This window comes from Triticum aestivum, chromosome 1D, assembly GCF_018294505.1.
Source record: "Triticum aestivum cultivar Chinese Spring chromosome 1D, IWGSC CS RefSeq v2.1, whole genome shotgun sequence".
In the NCBI taxonomy this organism is placed as follows: domain Eukaryota; kingdom Viridiplantae; phylum Streptophyta; class Magnoliopsida; order Poales; family Poaceae; genus Triticum; species Triticum aestivum.
In genome coordinates this window covers 109,352,193-109,374,387 of record NC_057796.1, presented here as the reverse complement: position 1 = coordinate 109,374,387, position 22,195 = coordinate 109,352,193, and the positions used below count along the sequence as shown (strand labels likewise).

The following is a 22,195-nucleotide window of genomic DNA, read 5'->3' as shown; positions in this document are numbered from 1 at the left end:
TTTATTAAAAAATTTAAATTCAAATTAAAAAAATTGTTGATTTGTATGAAATGAATTTTGAAATTTATGAATTTTCAGCTATTTCAATAGTTTCGATGGTGGTCGAAATTTTACTGGTTTCAAAATTCGAAACCTTGGTTAGGATCAATAGTGTGATTCCTATCCCTTACAAAAAAATGGCCCCCAAAATCTTGCTGACGATCACCAGGCAGGGACACTCCCCTGGCTGGCCGATCGACCAACGAAACCAACCCAGAAAGGCCGCCCTAGCTTCCCCTTCGGCTTCCAGGCCTCCAGACCCAATTACAAAAGTTTTTTCTACACAAAAAAACATAAAAAAACATTTTCCATGATTTATGTTAAAAAAGTAGTATCCGATAAAAAATGCCATCTTATACAAAAACAATTTGCCCTTGGTCTAAATTATGAAAAATGTCATGCTAATTTATAAAACTACCCTTACTCTAATTTATAAATTTATAATGAGTATGATAAAAAAGGTCGTGTGATCTAGAAAAACATAGTAAATTTGACATGGTAAACTTTTAAAAGTGTGATGTTATAGACGAAAAAATGTTTTATGTGGATACAAAAAAAATGCCATCTCTTATAATAATCAAAAAATGACATCTCTTAATAATAAAACTGTCATCTCTTAACAATAAAATATTGTCTCTTAATAATAAAAATGCCATTTATTATTAATAATAATAAAATGTCATCTCTTAATAATAAAATACCGTCTCTTAAATAATAGAAATGCCATCTCTTAATAATGATGAATGCCATCTCTTAATAATAAAACTGCCGTGTACAAAAATAAACTTGACTTGTGAAAAAAATGTCTAAATTGCCATGTGACACATTTTGAAATTTTATAAACCACCATATCAAATTTTTCTAAAAAAGTTGCCATGTAAAAGGAGATTCCATCAGTGTGAAAAGAAGTAGGCAAAAGAGGAGGGCATGGGATTCTAACCCAGGTATCCCATGCTAGCCAATGTAGTACCCTAGGGTGTTTTGAAAAGTAGAACATTCGTTGGCTTTTATCTTATAGCGAACTACTTTCAAACTTTTAACCAGTCGTCGGCCCTGCATTGAGATATGTGCAACGATGGGGAGGGCATTCGCTCACAGATGCCAAATATCTTATGGACGCCAGATAAAATTTCCCCTAAAATTGCCGTTAGGTTTTATTTAGATTTATTGAACTTTCTGTTTTTTAATGAGATCAAGCTTGAAAGTCTTGCTAAAGGTGATAGTTTTTATTTTTTTAGACTGCAACTCGTTTTTTTTTCTTTGAGGGCAGAGACTGCAACTTGTGGTCACATCACTCTCCCTTGACCCTGTAGGCCCGTAACCCACAACAACTGGACCCCGGACAGGCCTCATCCAAGCCCAGATAGCCATCATATAAACTGCTCCTCGACCGCCGCCGATTGCTCTCTCTCCGTGGCCGTCCCCGTCTCCGCTGTCGGCGCCTCGCCGGGCTAGGGTTCTCGCCACGCCGCTGCCGCTGCCGCCGCCACTCGCGCCGCGGGGTAGGTAGGTGGACGCCACCGTAATTCTGACTCGATTATCTCTTCCGCGAGATTCCCCGTTCGTTTCTTCGGCCGCTCGGTGAGCGCGTAATCTCGCGGGGGCGTGCGCATTGCCGCGCGAGCGCGCGCGCGCGGCTCGTTTCTCGGATCTCGTCTCCTCTTCTCCCGTGCCGCGTGGTCGGCTTGATTCTGTTCGCGTGCTATGCGTCCTTCGGCTGCGTTTTCTTGTTCTTGGGTTTGCCGCGATCATGCATGGTCGAAACGATGAAGAGGTTGTTCTTCGCTAGAAGATTCTAGAGAGGGGCCCTTCCACCTTTTCATTTGGTAGCATTTTGATAGGTTTGGGAAATATTCGCGCTTGCTCGGGTTTAGCGTGCTACGGCTTTGGTGATGTCTGATTGGTGGTGGTCTCAGTGTTCATCTCTCAAACAAAGATTTCAGCTATTCTCGTCGTGCTATGCCAGAAAGAAATCGGTATTTGAGTTGCTGTGCTGTTGGGAAGCATAATTTGATCTTCAATGGGAATTAATTCTGTGTTCTCCTTTAAATTCCAGCCCCCTTTCACCTATAGAGGGCAAATCTAGCTTATTTTGAGGCAATTCCGCTGCCGTCTGTATAGAAATTGCATAGAAGCGTCTTAATTTCTGAATAGTTAGACTATTGTATACAGGTAATGATGGTGCAGCATGTTATGAAAACGTAGGTGCATTTGCATATGTAGGCATGCCCCTGTTAATCTGCTATACGCCGGTCTTGGTGCATACTTGGATCCCCTTTTTTTCCCAAAGAGATGTGTGCTCAATCTTCTATTGTTTCACGTGAGAAACTTTTGGCAGTGAGTTAATAATATGGTGTTGCAAAGCATGAGAGCACATTCTAGTATCGGAGTACTTTTTGTGTTATCTATTATCTTCCGCCTCCTCCCGATATATAGGAAATTGTTTATTTCAATGTGACTCCCTTGCTGTTTGTATCGAAATTTTATGGAAGCGCCTTCGTGTTAATCACTGGATATATTGACCAAATGTGTATAGGTGCATTTGCATGTTTACATGTCTTTGTTCTACAATATTTTGGCTACATGCCTTAACGTGGTCAATTTTGTCTTGCAGTTCAAGATGCCTCGGTATGATGACCGTTACGATCGCTACGATGACCGTTATGATCGTTATGACGACCGTTATGATCGCTATAATGACCGTTATGATCGGTATGACCGATATGGTGGCAACACCAAGTTGTACGTGGGCCATCTTTCTACGCACACCCGGACCAAGGATGTTGAGTACCTTTTCGGCAGATATGGGAGGTGAGGAAATTGGATCTGGTTTACGCCTTTTGTGCACCACTTGATTTAACAAGTGTTTGCATGCAATTTGGGAACCATCTACTTGCTGCACCTGGCTTGCTCTAATTTGTGCATACTTCTTAGGCAAAGGCATATTTCCCTAGATCATGGGTCAATTTAGAACTCCGCCTATGTTGTCTCAACAACACACCTGGTCCACGGCCCGGGTAAAGGAGAAGGGTTGTGATAGGCTTGGCGAGCCAATGTCAAAACTCAGCCACTCTTATGGAGATGAAACCCAAAAGAGTTGCGAGATCTTATGGGTTTCACCTCTAGCCTACCCCAGCTTGTTTGGGACTAAGGCTTTGTTGCTGCTGTTGTTGTTGTATGGGTCAATTTAGGTTCCTTGGCATTGATGTAGCCTAGAGTCAAGACTACTACTGCATCACTGATAATGTAATTTTAATCCAGCTATATCAATAGGCTCTGCTAGGTTACTTTCGGTAGAGGTGTCATTTTTAGCTATTTACTTGTAATTGTTTAGCTGTTTATTGGCTTACCTGTTAGTAGAGACTAGCAACTAGCAAGCTTCGGAAGTTTAAGTTTCCTTCTGTTGCGGCATAATCTGTTGATTTCGACCATTTACATAGTGCTACTGGGTGTTGCCAATTTGCCATCGCATGTCAGATAAACCTTTCCAGCTTTGACTTGAATAATGTTGTTGAAGGTATTGAGGGGCTATTACCTTGGTGTCAATGCTGTGAGGGTGCCTTTGGTGGAAATTGGTGTGTTGCTCCAAAGTTACAGAAGATTTTGGCGATTCTTTGGAAATATTCTGTTGCCTATTCTACGAGTAGATGTTTACTTTGTGTGATGGCTGGTGATGCATTCTTCATACCATCTTGATGGTGTTCCTGTTTTTGTCAACCATTTCTACAGAATACGATGTGTGGAGCTGAAGTATGATTATGGCTTCGTTGTAAGTAACCTCTTACACCCGTGATTTCCATGTTCTATTCCTGGAATATGCGCAGCTAATTGTCTACTTTGTTAGATTTTTCATGTTAAGCCCATCCCTATTTTTGTTTTTCTGGATCATGTTGCAGGAGTTTAGCGATCCCCGGGATGCAGATGATGCAAGGTATGAGCTTGACGGCCAAGAGATTGATGGGAGCCGCATCATTGTTGAGTTTGCAAGAGGGGTAAGCTTTTGTTGTTTATGAATGTTCGTTGCTACTGTAAACTTCACCCTGATGCCATCTACAAATGAGCCTTTGATGGACTGAAAATTCTCCTCTACGCACATAGTTTAATCCTTTTATTACTAGAAATTGTGCCCGCGCGTTTCATTGGAGAAACAAATGCTTGCACGCTCCTAGCGGCCCATCCATGTTGTCACTTCTAATCTTCACTACCGTCACCAATGGTGGCCAAGTTATCAAACTATTCAACGATGGTGGGCGGCCCCAGTCTCATTTAAACTTGATGCATGCATCGTCCGGAGCAAACACCGATTATCATGGAGCAGAACACAATGTAGTTAAACAGCTCAACAGATAATTAAGTAATACATATAAGATCAATGAAACTGTTAATTAAAGAAGGAAGTCAAGGCCCTTATGGAAGGAGACTGGATGATGAACCTTGTTAAGATTCGTTGCAGTAAAAAATGTGCTACCCACGGTAAGACTGCAGTAGGTAGGCTATGAATTTTTGAATGTTCCTTTGAAAATTAGGAAAGTTACACAAAACTCTTGTCGTATTGTGACCAGTTAATGATATTCCAATTTCCACGCAAAACACGGAACCTTTGCGAGCGCAAATAAGATCTCGACACAAGTTATGAGATTGACAGAGCGAGCAAGTTGGGGTTCATGGCGGTGGATAAGCCGTACGTAGCCATCCATGATGCTGACCTCTATCTCAATGGTGTCAGCGCGAATGGGCGGACCCCCGGCCGTAGTTGAAACAGGTGTCCGTCTCTAGCTCCCGCGCCAGGGTTTCCTTGACGTCCAACATGATGGAGCGGGACCTGATGCACCCCAATTTTTTGTCAAAAATAACTGAGTCTATAGGTATTATATGTGTGGTCTTTTTTTGCGGGAAATTATATATGTTTTATAATATGCAAAAAACACCTGCATCATGCCATGAATCACCAATTTAATTGGGTCATGTCTCACGAATTCTTATGCCAGAGCCATGAGTTGGTCGCTATGGACGGGTGCGTGGAAGCTTTGCTATCCATGTGCCAAAGCCATGAGTTGGTCGCGAGATCTTATGGGTTTCACCTCTAGCCTACCCCAACTTGTTTGGGACTAAAGGCTTTGTTGCATGTCTCACGAATCCTCTCTCCCACGAATTAATTCCTTGATTTAATCAAGCGGTTATATTCATGCATGTTCAATGGATCCCTCTCCCTCTCCTATTAATTAATTTTCATTGGCCAAGCGACCTCCCCCTCTCCGGTTAATTAATTCTAGTTGGCCAACAGGAGCGGCGTGGCATTGTGCATCAGCTGTTTTAATCGGATCATTTCCACCCACTAATTCCTCCATGAATCTCGGGTCTCTCTCCATTAATTCCGGATGCACCGGCCCGCTCTTTATTAATCTCGAGGCACTTATTGATTTCAGATCGCTGACATTTATAAATTGGTGATGTTGTGTTCAAAGGAGCGATTGGTACTATATAATAAATACAAAACGTCTTTTGTTTTCACAAATATGAGTTAGGTCAGTTGGATCGACGTAAGGAAACTTGATGGCAGGTAGTGAGTTGGATCCCTCGTATCTGCAACTTTTTTGCCGGATTTACTGACCGCCCAAGTGGGTGGGCCCATGTGCGTGAGAAAAAAAAGGCCGAACTGTTTTTTGTCGACTTATTACTAATGGACTGCTATGGACAGGGTTGGAAGCTTGCTATCCATGTGCCAGAGCCATGAGTTGGTTGCGAGATCTTATGGGTTTCACCTCTAGCCTACCCCAACTTGTTTGGGACTAAAGGCTTTGTTGTTGTTGTTGTTGTTGTTGTTGTTGTTGTTGTTATTACTAATGGACTGTGGATTGATACTTAGAAACATCAGGGATTTTTCTGCAAAATACACATGACGGACCAAGAATATCTATTCCCTTTATTAGTAAAAAAAAATTAAAAAAATAGGTATAGGTATAGATATGCATTTTTGCAGCTACATGACTCTGATTTTCTAATTGCGGTGGATAATGATGTTTGATTACTTGTTGCACAGTTGCTGTATTCTTAATGTTGCTGTCCTCGACTTCAGTTGATAAGCCTGTGTTGCTTTTCTAGATCCCGCGTGGCCCAGGAGGTTCCCGCGAGTACTTGGGCAGAGGACCCCCTCCTGGTTCTGGCCGCTGCTTTAACTGTGGGATTGATGGGCACTGGGCTCGTGACTGCAATGCTGGCGACTGGAAAAATAAGTGCTATCGCTGTGGAGAAAAGGGCCATATAGAAAAAAACTGCCAAAACAGTCCTAAGAATCTCAAGTATTTCCTTGCATCCTTTAATGAGCTTCCTTGTGATGTTACCTTTTATTACTGCACATTTGATTTTTAGCTTTTGCAAATGCAGGCGGGGAAGAAGCTACTCACGCTCCCCACCACCTCATCGCGAAAGGAGCCTAAGCAGGAGTTACAGGTATGAACCAATTTTTTTGCCATGATGACTGATGTTTGTGCAATCGTCCAGTGCTTAACTATATGTGGTTATGCCAAGGACGAATATGTCTGGGTATACTAGTATATCTTGTTAGCATTGTGATGATTGGATCTTGTAAATAAATAAACATACTATTATGAGAGTTACCCTACTATAGATTTGGTCAAATGCAATAGGTTTACCTTTCAGCCATGTAGTAGTAATCTCTTACCTTTGATAGTCATATATATCTATTCATGCCTGCCACTGCTATATGTTGATATGTGATCAGTGAGTCTGTAGAGAGCAGGTATCTGGTGATAAGTTTGTGCCATATTTTGATGGATGCTGAAGATATGTATGGAAATTAAATGAATATTGTTGAGTCTGTAGAGAGCAGGTATCTGGTGAGTGAGTGCCATAATTTGATGGATGCTATTGATATGTATGGAAATTAAGTGAATATTGTGGTGGCATAGTTCAAAGAGCACTCTCGGTAACTTTGTATAAGAATGTGCCTGTTGTTTTACATTCTTCTCTGCTGAGTTGCTTTCCTAGCAGTATCATTAATCATCAATGCTGTGATTTTCTTATTAACAGCCGATCGCCTTATCCGAGGAGGGATGATCGTGCTGTTGGCCACGAGGAAAGGCGACCAAGAAGCTCGAGTTACAGCCCTAGGAGGAGTGCTTCACCTTCCGGTTTGAACCGCAGCCCAGCACCAAATGGCAAGAGCCACCCACCAAGGGAGCAAGCTGAAGTCAATGGTTCACATAACGGTGTGAGAGGCAACAGCCTGAGTCCCGCCCGCGATAGCCGCCCAGCCACCAACAGAATGAGCCCTAGCCCCTGGGAGTGATGGTGAACGCTGCGCACCACCCTCAACTTGAATTAATATTGTTGCATCGTCTCTTGGGCCGAACTCTTATGTTGGTACACTATGTTAGTATGTTTGTCGAACATCGGTTCGCGTTATGCCTCCCCGTCTAAACCTGTCAAACCTGTCTGAGTCGTGAATTTTTCATGTTTGACAAATGTTGACGTGTGTTATGCCGCCTTGTCTGAACCTGAAAAAGTCTTTTTGCAGTTGCGATTATCTGGACTTGGCTAGCATGATCAGTGTTGTCCAGACGTCACTAGCTAAATAATTGTTGCCCCTTAATCGTAAACTACTGTTCTACTCCCTCCGTCCCACATAATATAAGAGCGTTACTAGTATGGGACGGAGGGAGCACCTTTTAGGCATCGTTCAAAAAATGAATCAGGATCAGCAAGCTGGTTATGGTCTATCTAGTGTTCCTGCACCTCCATGAATGGTCAATTTTCTGTCAAATTCGTGAGGAATTGTTTTTGGCTGAAAATTAAGTCCATGTGTTCCAAATAGGTAGTTAACACTTCTTGAATATGCTGACAAACATCTAACAGATCATCATAGGGAGTATAATTCAAAGAACAAAACATATATCAGAACATGAATGCAATTAAGGGCTTGTCGGAAACAACAATACATGGTATGGACAAGCAACAGACATCTCTTTTCCCCAGGTCAACATGTTTTTACCAACTTCCTTAGTGACACAGAAACAATGCAGTCCAGTTCACCTCCCTTCAGTGTTCATCAGCTGCGAGAAGGCATCGTTGGTCGACATCTGAGAGTAATCCATGTTCGTGCGGCCTTCGTCTGCGGTACCGATCTCCAGAGAGCCCATCCTTCTGGCGTCTGAAGGAAGTTCAGAGATCTGATTCATGCTGTCCACATTGGAGATGTCCGGGCCGGCCTCCTGCAGCTGGAGCACAAACTCCAGATTCCACAGGACATCACCCATGGTAGGGCGGTCGACGCCGTAATCCGCAAGACACTTCTCGACCGTCTCACCGTACTTCCTCAATGACTCTGGCCTGATTGTCCCAGCGATCCGTTGATCGACGATCTGACCAAGCTCTCCCCTCTTCTGCCACTTGATTGCCCATTCTGCAAGGTTGATCATGTCTCTTGGAAGCGTCGGGTCGATGACTGGCCTCGCGCAGATCACCTCCAGCAAGACCACGCCGAATGAGTACACATCCGACTTGTCGGTCAGCTTCTGCCTCCGGTAGTACTCAGGGTCAAGATACCCGAAGCTCCCTTTCACCGCAGTGCTAACATGTGTCTGATCCAACTCAGGTCCCGTCTTCGAGAGACCGAAATCAGAAACCTTGGCCATGAGATTTTCGTCGAGGAGAATGTTTGCCGACTTGACATCACGATGGATGATCGACTTTGCAAAACCTGTGTGCAGGTAGTGGAGCCCCCTTGCAGCCCCTATGCAGATTTCCACTCTTTTCTTCCAGCTGAGGGGAGGCATGTCACTGCCATACAGGTGACTCTTCAGCGTACCTTTCTCCATGTACTCATACACCAAGATCATCTCGTTCTGCTCATCGCAATATCCGATGAGCGACACGAGGTGACGGTGTCGCAGCCCCGACAGCAACTCGATCTCTGTCCGGAATTCTTTGAGCCCTTGGTGGGACTTCTGGTTGCCCCGCTTGACTGCGACTTTGGTGCTGTCCTGCAGAACTGCTTTGTATACCTTCCCAAACCCCCCAACTCCGACAACCATCTGCTCGTCGAAGTGTTTTGTTGCCACTTGCAGCAAAGCAAAAGGTATTCGGTAGCTTACATCACTGTTTGTCCCAGATGTATGAGTGGTCCGGCTGGTTGTTCGGGTACCTATGCTAAGGAAGCTAAGGCCATTGAGGGTAAGTGGTGACCAAGAACTTGAAGGTCGACTTGTCGGTGCCCGCCGCGGCTTCTTCTCCTTCTTCTTTCTTCTGAGGACAAAGCAGAGAATAATAGCAATGCTAACAGCACCAACACCTCCGAGAACAGGGCCCAATATGATAGCCAGTTTCCTTTTTGGCGTTGCTGGTGGCCACACAACATAAATAGTGCCAGTACTGATGTTCATCTTCATGATCTCCAGGCCGTTCAAGATGCCATCTAGTGCCACATTGTTCAAGCTGGAAGGCCCAATGCCGACACTTAGCTTACCAGAAGGATTGCTTGACTTCAAGACAAATTCCGTGTAGTATGGCACAGCCAAGGTACCAAAAACTTTTTCAGAGAGGTCAAGATTTTCTAACGCTAACCCGCCATCCACATAAATATCAAAGTAGAGGGAATATGCTGCCTTGCTCACTATGTCACAAAAATGGAACCGGATCAGATAGCTCGAACGACCGTCAACATCAAATTGCCATGTCATGTTGGACGCTGGGCTGGTTCTATTTTGCACAGCCAACCGCCTTGCAGTGTTGTACACACTGTCCGGTGCATCCTCCTTGGTTGCAGCTCCTTTCTGATAATTCAGCCTCCCTTGGTAAGCAAACAGTTCAGTGGTAGTGGAATTTATGAAGAAGTTCTGGTCAGTATCCCATGAACGCGAGAGTGTGTCATTGACAACGGTCACCTCCCGTCCACCCACATTAATCCTGTAGAATGTCTGAAATGACTGTGTTGCAAGGCCGAGATACTGGCCGGAGGGATTCACAGTTTGCGCTGAATCCTGTATCAGGTCATCAGGAACAGATATTACTTCAATAGCATTGATGAAAGATGTGCTGTTTCCCAGAGGCACAAATGAGAGAATTAGCATATCCTCGGTAATATTCAGCGAATACTCCCTGACCAACGGTGAGGAATTGCTCGGCGGAGTGAAATTGTCCAGTAACACAACATGCTGGGTGGACACTTTGAACTTTGCCGCGGCAAGATCATAGCTCTGGTATCTGAAACCGAAGAAGTGTAGCCGGACAAAATGCCGGCCACGGCTCTTCATGTTGAAGGAGTAGGACGACGGCACAATGAATATCCTTGCAGTTTGATACAGCACAGGATTGTCAGAACTTATGACTGCATCCGGCAAGGTGTTTGCAGGGACGCTGTGATGTGATGTCAATATAGTCGAGCCGGAATTGTCTGCTTTGAAGACCCTCCCATCGTGGAGATTAGCGTCGACTGTGGAGCCGCAGTTGATGAGGTAGTTGTCTGCAGGGGAGAATTCAGCAGCATTGCAGGTACCAAGAAGAACCCAGAGGGTCCCAAGAAGGAGCAGAGCTGTCTTTTGCCCGGTAGTGGTGCCCATGATGAATCCAAACAGAAACTGGGGCTACAGGGACACAAGAACCCTGAATTGAACAAAGATGCAGCCAGCCAGCAAGGAAAAGGGGGGAGCTAGAACAGCTGAAGAGAGTAGAGATGATGAATCTCTTCCAGAGTCCAAGGCATGCAGTCCCTCAAAACTGATGTCATCTCAGGCAGCAAGAGCACTCGGAAATTGAAGCAATAGAAGGTGTGAACAGGCTTAGATTTTCTGTGTCTTGGTCGGCAGGAGGAGGAGCCACCAGAAAGAAACCTTGCTTATCAGGCAAGCAAGAACCTTATCAAGCACACCCGCAGCATCGCTCCATCCACCGCGAACTGGATCTGCACAATAGTCCCACAAGACAAAATCAGTATCATCTCCAACATGCAGGAGCCCGGAAAAACAGAATAAAATCCCTCGAGTGAAATCAACCCAATCCCCCAGCTGACACGAGGGGTTACCTTTGCAGTGCAGGCCTCCCAGTCCCAGCAGCTGAAATTCTGAATCGCCTCTTGCCTCCGCCCAAACAAGCTGCCTCGCCCCCGCAAGAACTTCAGCCAGGCGGTTGGGAAAGCGGAGGATCCAGAGCCAGAGCCAGAACCGGTCTTTTCTTGAAGCCAGCCAAGAAGAGGGATGGGCTGATGGAGCACAGGTGGAACGGAACTGGCGGAGAAGCGGACAACGGCACGCCGCCGCCGCTTTAACTTTTGGGCGAAGCGGACAAAGGAATGGCAATCCGAATGCTCGGCTGGATGGGGATTTTGGAAGGAGCGATGGTGATGGCGATGGTGGCCCGGAGGTTAGGTTGGCGAGATTTTGAGCACAGTCTTCTTGGGTCCGGGAGGAAGAAAGGGTCCTCGCGGGTGAGAACGGCAGGCGGGTTTGGACGTTTTCTGGCTCCTGCTGGGGTAGGAGCGGGTCATTAATTGGGGGCGGGCCCGCGGGGCAGAGGGGGGAAATTTGGTGGGAAGATGAATTGAAGAGGCGTGAGTGCGTGAGCTGGGCGTGGGCCCACGGGGTCGCGAGGTGTGGACGAGAAGACTGGAAACGGGATTACGAGAGGCCGCTCTGCTCCAAATGGCGGGCAGAGCTGCGTCGACGCTGTTTATGCCTTTTGGAAGTCTCGGGATACTTTTGAAAAACATGATTCTGAAAACTTAAACAATGTGTTGAAAATATTAGAGCAACTCCAACGGGCCGATCCAAACGGACGGCGCATTTGTTCGCTTGTTGTCCGTTTGGGTCGACCGCCCGCTCGGCGTCCACCCAGTTTTGCATTTGAGTCGGCAGTGCGCCCAATGCGCCGACCCATTTCATGTCCACATTCAATTTAAAAATAAAGGTCTACTGCCACAGATCATGCCAACGGCCATAGATCGTGCCGGCACACATGGTCATCGCGGCCACGTGGTCATGCCAGCACGCAAGCCGGCATACAAAAAAGAAAGGCGCTCACGGCCATGAGATCACTCGTCGGTGAACTTGAGCATGTCGGCCTGCATCTTCTCGAACCACGGCCTCTTCCTTGGCGACACGATGTTGAGATCCACCTTCATGATCTCCACCCCGGTCATCATGCTCGCGAGAGCCACTTCTTTTGCCTTGGTCTTGGCGTTGGTGGCCTCGATCTCTAGCATCTTGGCTTGCTTCTCCGCCTCCAGCTCAAGCATCTTGGCTTGCTTCTCCGCCTCCAGCTCGAGCATCTTGGCTTGTCTTCGAGTCCATCTAAAGCCTCCTCCTTTGGATCTCCATGAAGGCGTTCATTTGCTCTTCCTCGAAGCGTCGACGCTCCTCCTTCCTTGAGTTCTTCTTGTTCATCATGCCCTCCACGCTTGCGATCAAGGCGTTGGATGCCGCATCCCGCTTGTCCTCCTTCTTGGAGTTGGTCGTCCGGGAACTCGTGGTCGAGTGCGAAGCCGTCCAGGTCCATGTCGATCTGATCACGCATGAAGGCCGTCTGATCAGGATCATAGCCAGCGGCCGGCGTGAACGCCCCGCGGCCGTCCTGGCTTTGTGTCTCGTCGAGATCGTAGCCAGCGGCCGGCGCACCGCCCTCGAAGATGAGGTTCTGCATGTAGTCCTCGTCGACGGCGAACAACATTCCCTCGAACAGGTTGCGGGCGTCCGGGAGCATGCCGCCCGGCGTCTGCCGCGCGCGTTTCCTCACGCCTCCGGATGACGAGCCACCGGCCACCGGGGTGGCGTTTTGGTTTTTGAGGTAGAGTATTCAACCCAAATTTATTGATTCGACACAAGGGGAGCCAAAGAATATTCTCAAGTATTAGCAGTTGAGTTGTCAATTCAACCACACCTGAAAGACTTAATATCTGCAGCAAAGTATTTAGTAGCAAAGTAGTATGAAAGTAACGGTAACAATGGCAAAAGTAATAGTAGCAGTTTTGTAGTAATTGCAACAGTGGCAACGGAAAAGTAACTAAGCAAAGGTCAATATGTGAAAAGCTCATATGCATTGGATCAGTGATGGATAATTATGTCGGATGCGATTCCTCATGCAACAGTTATAATATAGGGTGACACAGAACTAGCTCCAGTCCATCAATGTAATGTAGGCATGTATTCCGAATATAGTCATACGTGTTTATGGAAAAAAACTTGCATTGACATCTTTTGTCCTACCCTCCCGTGGCAGCGGGGTCCTATTGGAAACTAAGGGATATTAAGGCCTCCTTTTAGTAGAGTACCGGACCAAAGCATTAACACTTAGTGAATATATGAACTCCTCAAACTACGGTCATCACCGGGAGTGGTCCCGATTATTGTCACTTCGGGGTTACCGGATCATAACACATAGTAGGTGACTATTTACTTGCAAAATAGGATCAAGACCTCACATATATTCATGAAAATATAATAGGTTCAGATCTGAAATCATGGCACTCGGGCCCTAGTGACAAGTATTAAGCATAGCAAAGTCATATCAACATCAATCTCAAAACATAATGGATACTAGGGATCAAACCCTAACAAAACTAACTTGATTACATGATAAATCTCATCCAACCCATCACCGTCCAGCAAGCCTACGATGGAATTACTCACGCACGGCGGTGAGCATCATGAAATTGGTGATGGAGGATGGTTGATGATGACGACGGCGACGGATTCCCCTCTCCGGAGCCCCGAACGGACTCCAGATCAGCCCCCCCGAGAGAGATTAGGGCTTGGCGGCGGCTCCGTATCGTAAAACGCGATGAATCCTTCTCCCTGATTTTTTTTCTTCCCGAACATGAATATATAGAGTTGGAGTTGACGTCGGTGGAGCCTCAGGGGGCCCACAAGGCAGGGGGGCGCCCCCTAGGGGGTGGGCGCGCCCTCCACCCTCGTGGACAGGGTGTGGCCCCCCTGGTGTTGATTCTTTCGCCAGTATTTTTTATTAATTCCAAAAATATTCTCCATGAAGTTTCAGGTCATTCCGAGAACTTTTATTTCTACACAAAAATAACACCATGGCAATTCTGCTGAAAACAACGTCAGTCCGGGTTAGTTCCATTCAAATCATGCAAGTTAGAGTCCAAAACAAGGGCAAAAGTGTTTGGAAAAGTAGATACGTTGGAGACGTATCAACTCCGCCAAGCTTAAACCTTTGCTTGTCCTCAAGCATTTCAGTTGACAAACTAAAAGTGATAAAGAAAAACTTTTACAAACTCTGTTTGCTCTTGTTGTTTTAAATATGTAAAGCCAGCATTCAAGTTTTCAGCAAAGATTATGAACTAACCATATTCACAATAACACTTAGGTCTCATGTTTACTCATATCAATGGCATAATCAACTAGCGAGCAACAATAATAAATTTTGGATGACAACACTTTCTCAAAACAATCATAATATGATATAACATGATGGTATCTCGCTAGCCCTTTCTGAGACCGCAAAACATAAATGCAGAGCACCTCTGAAGATCAAGGACTGACTAGACATTGTAATTCATGGTAAAAGAGATCCAGTCATAGTCATACACAATGTAAATTAATAGCAATGCATGCAAATGATAGCGGTGCTCTCCAACTGGTGCTTTTTAATAAGAGGGTGATGACTCAACATAAAAGTAAATAGAAAGGCCCTTCGCAGAGGGAAGCAGGGATTTGTAGAGGTGCCAGAGCTCGAGTTTTGAAATAGAGATAAAAAATATTTTGAGTGGCATACTTTCATTGTCAACATAACAACCGAGAGGTCTCGATATCTTCCATGCTACACACATTATAGGCGGTTCCCAAGTAGAATGGTAAAGTTTATACTCCCCCACCACCAACAAGCATCAATCCATGGCTTGCCCGAAACAACGGGTGCCTCCAACTAACAACAGTCCTGGGGGAGTTTTGTTTGCAATTATTTTGATTTGGTTTGAGCATGGGATTGGGCATCCCGGTTACTGGCCATTTTCTCATGAATGAGGAGCGGAGTCCACTCCTCGTGAGAATAACCCACCTAGAATGGAAGATATAGACAACCCTAGTTGACACATGAGCTATTCGAGCATACAAAACAGAATTTCATTTGAAGGATTAGAGTTTGGCACATACAAATTTACTTGGAACGGCAGGTAGATACCGCATATAGGAAGGTATGGTGGACTCATATGGAATAACTTTGGGATTTATGGAAGTGGATGCACAAGCAGAATTCCCGCTTAGTACAAGTGAAGGCTAGAAAGAGACTAGGAAGCGACCAACTAGAGAGTGACAACAGTCATGAACATGCGTTAAAATTAATCAACACTGTGTGCAGGCATGAGTAGGATATAATTCACCATGAACATAAATATCGTGGAGGCTATGTTGATTTTGTTTCAACTACATGCGTGAACATGTGCCAAGTCAAGCCACTCGAATTGTTCAAAGGAGGATACCACCCTATCATACCACATCACAACCATTTTAATAACATGTTGGCACGCAAGGTAAACCATTATAAACTCCTAGCAAATTAAGCATGTCATGAGCAACTATAATCTCTAATTGTCATTGCAAACATGTTTCATTCATAATAGTCTGAATCAGGAACGATGAACTAATCATATTTACAAAAACAAGATAGGTCGAGTTCATACCAGCTTCTCTCATCTCAATCAGTCCATCATATATCGTCATTATTGCCTTTCACTTGCACGATCGAATGGTGTGGATAATAATAATAGTGCACGTGCATTGCACTAAGCTGGAATCTGCAAGCATTTAATACACATGAGAAGACAAGGTAATATGGGCTCTTTGTTAAATCAACAATAATGCATATAAGAGCCACTTCAACATTTTCATCATGGTCTTCTCCTCTCGACCCCCAAAGAAAAGAAAGGAAATAAAACTATTTACACAGGAGAGCTCCCAACAAGCAAAAGAAGAACGAGAAATCTTTTTGGGTTTTCTTTTAGTTATTACTACTTCATGCATGGAAAGTAAACTAGCTAAAAACTACAACTAATTTTTTTCTTAAGGTTTTTCAAACACACAAGAAGAAGGCTTAAAACAGAAAATAAACTAGCATGGATAGTACAATAAAAAAGTATGAGCACCGACAACTGGCATGAGTGTGTGAACATGAATGTAATGTCGGTGAGAAATACGTACTCCCCAAGCTTAGGCTTTTGGACTAAGTTGGTCTAGGGCCACGGGTCGAAGCTACTCTCTCTGGTGTACGGAGGAGTGTCCTCTGGGTGCCACTGGTTGGCGATCTCCTCTGGATCCCACTGATAAACAGACTGTCGATAAGGGTCAAGTGGTGGCTCAGGTTCAGGCTCTGGAACTTGTGTCAGACTCCAGTATGCATAAATGGCCTCTGGCAAGATGAGGTACGTGCCTGAAAGTATATTAAACAGAGAGGGTGCAGGCAAGGTAATAACCTCACAGTGAGTTTTACCAGATATCAAACTATACTTAAGTAGTTTCTTCTTACTTTTAACAATAAAATCATGTGCTACCATACTCCTATAATCTAGAAAAACAGGGGGCAGTGATGACCCACAAGTATAGGGGATCTATCGTAGTCCTTTTGATAAGTAAGAGTGTCGAACCCAACGAGGAGCAGAAGGAAATGATAAGCAGTTTTCAGCAAGGTATTCTCTGCAAGCACTGAAATTATCAGTAACATATAGTTTTGTGATAAGGTAATTTGTAACGAGTAACAAGTAATGAAAGTAAACAAGGTGCAGCAAGATGGCCCAATCCTTTTTATAGCAAAGGACAAGCCTGGACAAACTCTTATATAGAGAAAAGCGCTCCCGAGGACACATGGGAATTATCGTCAAGCTAGTTTTCATCACGCTCATATGATTCACGTTCGTTACTTTGATAATTTGGTATGTGGGTGGACCGGTGCTGGGTGCTGTCCTTTCTTGGACAAGCATCCCACTTATGATTAACCCCTATTGCAAGCATCCGCAACTACAAAAGAAGTATTAAGGTAAACCTAACCATAGCATGAAACATATGGATCCAAATCAGCCCCTTACAAAGCAACTCATAAACTAGGGTTTAAGCTTCTGTCACTCTAGTAACCCATCATCTACTTATTACCTCCCAATGCCTTCCTCTAGGCCCAAATAATGGCGAAGTGTCATGTAGTCGACGTTCACATAACACCACTAGAGGAAAGACAACATACATCTCATGAAAATATCGAACGAATACCAAATTCACATGACTACTTATAGCAAGACTTCTCCCATGTCCTCAGGAACAAACGTAACTACTCACAAATCATATTCATGTTCATAATCAGAGGGGTATTAATATGCATAAAGGATCTGAACATATGATCTTCCACCAAATAAACCAACTAGCATCAACTACAAGGAGTAATCAACACTACTAGCAACCCACAGGTACCAATCTGAGGCTTTGGGACAAAGATTGGATACAAGAGATGAACTAGGGTTTGAGAGGAGATGGTGCTGGTGAAGATGTTGATGGAGATTGACCCCCTCCTGATGAGAGGATCGTTGGTGATGACAATGGCGATGATTTCCCCCTCCCGGAGGGATGTTTCCCCGGTAGAACAGCTCTGCTAGAGCCCTAGATTGGTTCCGCCAAGGTTCCGCCTCGTGGCGGCGGAGTTTCTTCCCGAAAGCTTGCTTATGATTTTTTCCAGGGTAAAAGACTTCATATAGCAGAAGATGGGCACTGGAGGCCTGCCAGGGGGCCCACGAGGCAGGGGCGCGCCCAGGGGGTAGGGCGCGCCCCCCACCCTCGTGGCCAGGGTGTGGGCCCCCTCTGGTACTTTCTTCGCTCAGTATTTTTTATTAATTCCAAAAATGACTTCCGTGAAGTTTCGGGACTTTTGGAGCTTTGCAGAATAGGTCTCTAATATTTGCTCCTTTTCCAGCCCAGAATTCCAGCTGCCGGCATTCTCCCTCTTCATGTAAACCTTGTAAAATAAGAGAGAATAGGCATAAGTATTGTGACATAGCGTGTAATAACAGCCCATAATGCAATAAATATCGATATAAAAGCATGATGCAAAATGGACGTATCAACTCCCCCAAGCTTAGACCTCGCTTGTCCTCAAGCGGAAGCGATAACGATGAATATGTCCACATGTTTAGAGATAGAGGTGTCGATAAAATAAAATACGGACTTGAGGGCATCATGATCATTCTTATAACAGCAACATATATGGATATTGTCATATGATTTCTTATGCTCAAGTAATAATCTATTCACAATGTAAAGTATGAATCAGAAACTTCATTGAGAACCAACAAACTAAAATCTCAGTCATTGAAGCAATTGCAATTTATCATAACATCGGAAAGAGCCAATATAAGAGCTTTTCAGCAAGTCCACATACTCAACTATCATTTAGTCTTTCACAATTGCTAACACTCACGCAATACTTATGGTTATGGAGTTTTAATCGGACACAGAGAAAGATAGGGGCTTATAGTGTTGCCTCCCAACCTTTTACCTCAAGGGTAATGTCAACAATAATAATTCATGCTAACTTACATCCAATTGGATATATATATCAGGATCTTTCCAACACAATGTGCTTGCCAAAGGATAAAATGTAAAAAGGAAAGGTGAAGATCACCATGACTCTTGCATAAGGTAGAAGTAAAAGATAGGCCCTTCTTAGAGGGAATTAGAGGTTGTCATGTGCTTTTAGGGTTGGATGCACGAAATCTTAATGCAAAAGAACGTCACTTTATATTGCCAGTTGTGATATGAACCTTTATTATGCAGTCCGTCGCTTTTATTGCTTCCATATCACAAGATCGTATAAAGTTTATTTTCTCCACACTAATAGATCATACATATTTAGAAAGCAATTTTTATTGCAAGCAACATGACAACTTACTTGAAGGATCTTACTCAATCCATAGGTAGATATGGTGGACTCTCATGGCAAAACTGGGTTTAAGGATATTCGGAAGCACAAGTAGTATCTCTACTTGGTGCAAAGAATTTGGCTAGCATGAGGGGGAAAGGCAAGCTCAACATGCTGGATGATCCATGACAATATACTTTATTTCGGATATAAGAAAACATAACCCATTACGTTGTCTTCCTTGTCCAACATCAACTCTTTAGCATGTCATACTTTAATGAGTGCTCACAATCATAAAAGATGTCCAAGATAGTATATTTATATGTGAAAACCTCTCTTCCTTTATTACTTCCTATTAATTGCAACGATGACCAAAACTATGTTTGTCAACTCTCAACAACTTTTATTCATCATACTCTTTATATGTGAAGTCATTACTCTCCATAAGATCAATATGATCTCTTTACTTCTTTTTATTCTTTCTCTTTTCTTTTATTCCCTCGAGATCATAGCAAAATAATCAAGCCCTTGACTCAACACTAATCTTTATTATATATGGCTCATGGACTCGATTACATAGAAGGATCATAAAGCAAAACTCAAAGCTAAATCACACTAAAACTTTATTCTACTAGATCAAGATATTACCAAAAGGATCAAACTAAGAAAAACGGTAAAGATAGGAGTGTGATGGTGATACGATACCGGGGCACCTCCCCCAAGCTTGGCAGTTGCCAAGGGGAGTGCCCATACCCATGTGATTATATCTCCTTCCTCAGAAGTGGTGGTGATAGGGTTGTTGATGATGTAGGCTTGTCGTCCATCTTCCAGGCATAGGCTCACCATCATAGAAGGATGATCGAGTCTCCGGGATCCTTAAATCTGCAACCAAACTCATCCTCTTGAATCTATATTCATACTCACAGTTTTGGTTTTGCAGGTCATAGATCTGGGCTTGGAGGTGCTCGATTTTCTCGTGAAGCTTGAAGATGGCCTCCCCAATGTCCTTGGCATCCAGCTTGTGGTTGTTGGTGAACTCCGTGATCATTATGTGATTGGAGTCAAGTCCGCGCTCCACCATCTCCTGACACTTGAAAACTTGTTGCTCCATTGCCTCGAGCCTTGTCTCCACGCTTCCGGTCCTCCTTGGTCCCTCAACATCGCGGATGTGCAGCAACCCCTCACGCATCTCAATGGTTTGAGGATGTTGCAGCACTTCCGCGAGGTAGGGGTTGATGACCTTCTCGAAGAACTTGTCCTTGGGGGCACTTGGAGACGTCATGGTGATCTAGATCTGTCGAAAAAACAGCTCGAAACAAGAACAGAGGATAATTGCATGGTACGGTGGTCAAAACCTTCGGGGGATTATATAATGAATTTTTACCGACCAAAAGAAGTATCGTGCAAGAAAACGGAATCCGGAGGGCACACGAGGTGCCCACGAGCAGGGGGGCGCGCCCTCCACCCTCGTGGACTCCTCGTGTCCTTCCCGGACTACTTCTTATTTTCCTATTTTTCTAAATATTCCAAAATGGAGAAAAATTGCCATTAGAACTGTTTTGGAGTCTGTTTACTTACCGTACCACGTACCTATTCCTTTTCGGAGTCTGAAACGTTCTGGAAAGTGTCCCTTATGTATTCCTCCGGGGTTACGATTTCTATAATATTAGTTTCAACATTTATGGGACTACCTGAGATATATTGTTTGATTCTTTGACCGTTCACCACCTTCGGATTTGTGCCTTCGAAGTTGTTGATTTTTATGGCATCGGAATGATAGACCTCCTCGATAACGTAAGGACCTTCCCATTTAGAGAGAAGTTTTCCTGCAAAAAATCTTAAACGAGAGTTGAATAGCAAGACATAATCACCTACATTAAACTCACGCTCTTTATCCTTTTGTCATGCCATCTTTTAACTTTCTCTTTAAATAGTTTGGCATTCTCATAGGCTTGAGTTCTCCATTCATCAAGTGAGCGAATGTCAAATAACCTCTTCTCACTGGCAAGTTTGAAATCATAATTGAGCTCTTTAATGGCCCAATATGCCTTATGTTCTAGTTCGAGAGGTAAGTGACATGCTTTTCCATAAACCATTTTATACGGAGACATACCCATAGGATTTTTATATGCAGTTCTATAGGCCCATAATGCATCATCAAGTTTCTTGGACCAATTATTTCTAGACCTATTAACAGTCTTTTGCAAAATTAATTTGAGCTCTCTATTACTCAATTCTACTTGACCACTAGATTGTGGGTGATACGGAGATGCAATTCTATGATTAACATCATACTTAGCAAGCATTTTACGAAAAGCACCATGAATAAAATGTGAACCACAATCAGTCATTAAATATCTAGGGACTCCAAACCTCGGAAAAATAACTTCTTTAAGCATCTTAATGGAGGTGTTATGATCAGCACTACTAGTTGGAATAGCTTCTACCCACTTAGTAACGTAATCAACAGCAACTAAAATATGTGTATACCCATTAGAGGAAGGAAACGGTCCCATATAATCAAAGCCCCAAACATCAAATGGTTCAATAACAAGTGAATAATTCATAGGCATTTCTTGACGTCTACTAATATTACCAATTCTTTGACATTCATCACAAGATAAGACAAACTTACGGGCATCTTTGAAGAGAGTAGGCCAATAAAAACCGGATTGCAATACCTTATGTGCAGTTCTATCTCCAGCGTGGTGTCCTCCATAAGCTTCGGAGTGACACTTGCGTAGGATCTGTTCCTGTTCATGCTCAGGTATACAACGTCTAATAACACCATCTACTCCTTCTTTATAAAGGTGTGGGTCATCCCAGAAGTAATGTCTTAAATCATAGAAAAACTTTTTCTTTTGCTGGTATGTGAAACTAGGTGGTATAAATTTAGCAACAATGTAATTAGTATAATCAGCATACCATGGAGCAGTATGAGAAGCATTTATGACATTTAGTTGTTCATCAGGAAAGCTATCATCAATAGGTAGTGGGTCATTAAGAACATTCTCTAACCTAGACATGTTGTCTGCAATGGGGTTCTCAGCTCCCTTTCTATCAATAATATGCAAATCAAATTCTTGCAGCAAGAGAACCCATCTAATGAGTCTAGGTTTAGCATCTTTCTTTGCCATAAGATATTTAATAGCAGCGTGATCAGTGTGAATAGTTACTTTAGAATCAACAATATAAGGTCTAACTTATCACAAGCAAATACAATTGCTAAGAATTCTTTTTCAGTAGTAGCATAATTCTTCTGGGCACTGTCTAGAGTTTTACTAGCATATTGAAT

General features: G+C 43.8%; 2 protein-coding genes across 5 annotated transcripts; one reads left to right on the top strand and one right to left on the bottom strand.

Moving 5' to 3' along the window:
• The first annotated feature begins 1,391 nt into the window (after positions 1-1,391).
• LOC123180619 (serine/arginine-rich splicing factor RS2Z33) lies at positions 1,392-7,602 on the top strand. Of its 4 annotated transcripts, none has more exons than XM_044592694.1 (7): positions 1,392-1,541; positions 2,654-2,850; positions 3,769-3,808; positions 3,936-4,031; positions 6,142-6,338; positions 6,424-6,489; positions 7,090-7,602. In XM_044592694.1, the coding sequence occupies exons 2-7, from the start codon at positions 2,660-2,662 to the stop codon at positions 7,346-7,348; spliced, it is 849 nt and encodes a 282-aa protein (XP_044448629.1). In that variant the 5' UTR covers positions 1,392-1,541; positions 2,654-2,659; the 3' UTR covers positions 7,349-7,602. The 4 variants fall into 4 exon arrangements, with proteins under 4 accessions (XP_044448629.1, XP_044448628.1, XP_044448630.1 ...); XM_044592693.1 differs by having other exon boundaries at positions 1,394-1,545; XM_044592695.1 differs by having other exon boundaries at positions 1,528-1,545; positions 3,557-3,808.
• A 292-nt stretch (positions 7,603-7,894) lies between these two features.
• LOC123180618 (receptor-like protein kinase HERK 1) lies at positions 7,895-11,508 on the bottom strand. Its single transcript, XM_044592692.1, has 2 exons — positions 11,078-11,508; positions 7,895-10,957 (listed from the first exon to the last, which is right to left on the bottom strand). The coding sequence occupies exon 2, from the start codon at positions 10,614-10,616 to the stop codon at positions 8,088-8,090; it is 2,529 nt and encodes an 842-aa protein (XP_044448627.1). The 5' UTR covers positions 10,617-10,957; positions 11,078-11,508; the 3' UTR covers positions 7,895-8,087.
• Between the last annotated feature and the right edge of the window lie 10,687 nt (positions 11,509-22,195).

Bases quoted from the DNA above. Each gene is read 5' to 3' on its own strand.
- LOC123180619 (XM_044592694.1), top strand. From the start codon at position 2,660: ATGCCTCGGTATGATGACCGTTACGATCGCTACGATGACCGTTATGAT. The intron at 2,851-3,768 runs GTGAGGAAATTG...CCATTTCTACAG, and splicing joins CTTTTCGGCAGATATGGGAG to AATACGATGTGTGGAGCTGA. The intron at 4,032-6,141 runs GTAAGCTTTTGT...TTGCTTTTCTAG, and splicing joins TTGTTGAGTTTGCAAGAGGG to ATCCCGCGTGGCCCAGGAGG.
- LOC123180618 (XM_044592692.1), bottom strand. From the start codon at position 10,616: ATGGGCACCACTACCGGGCAAAAGACAGCTCTGCTCCTTCTTGGGACC.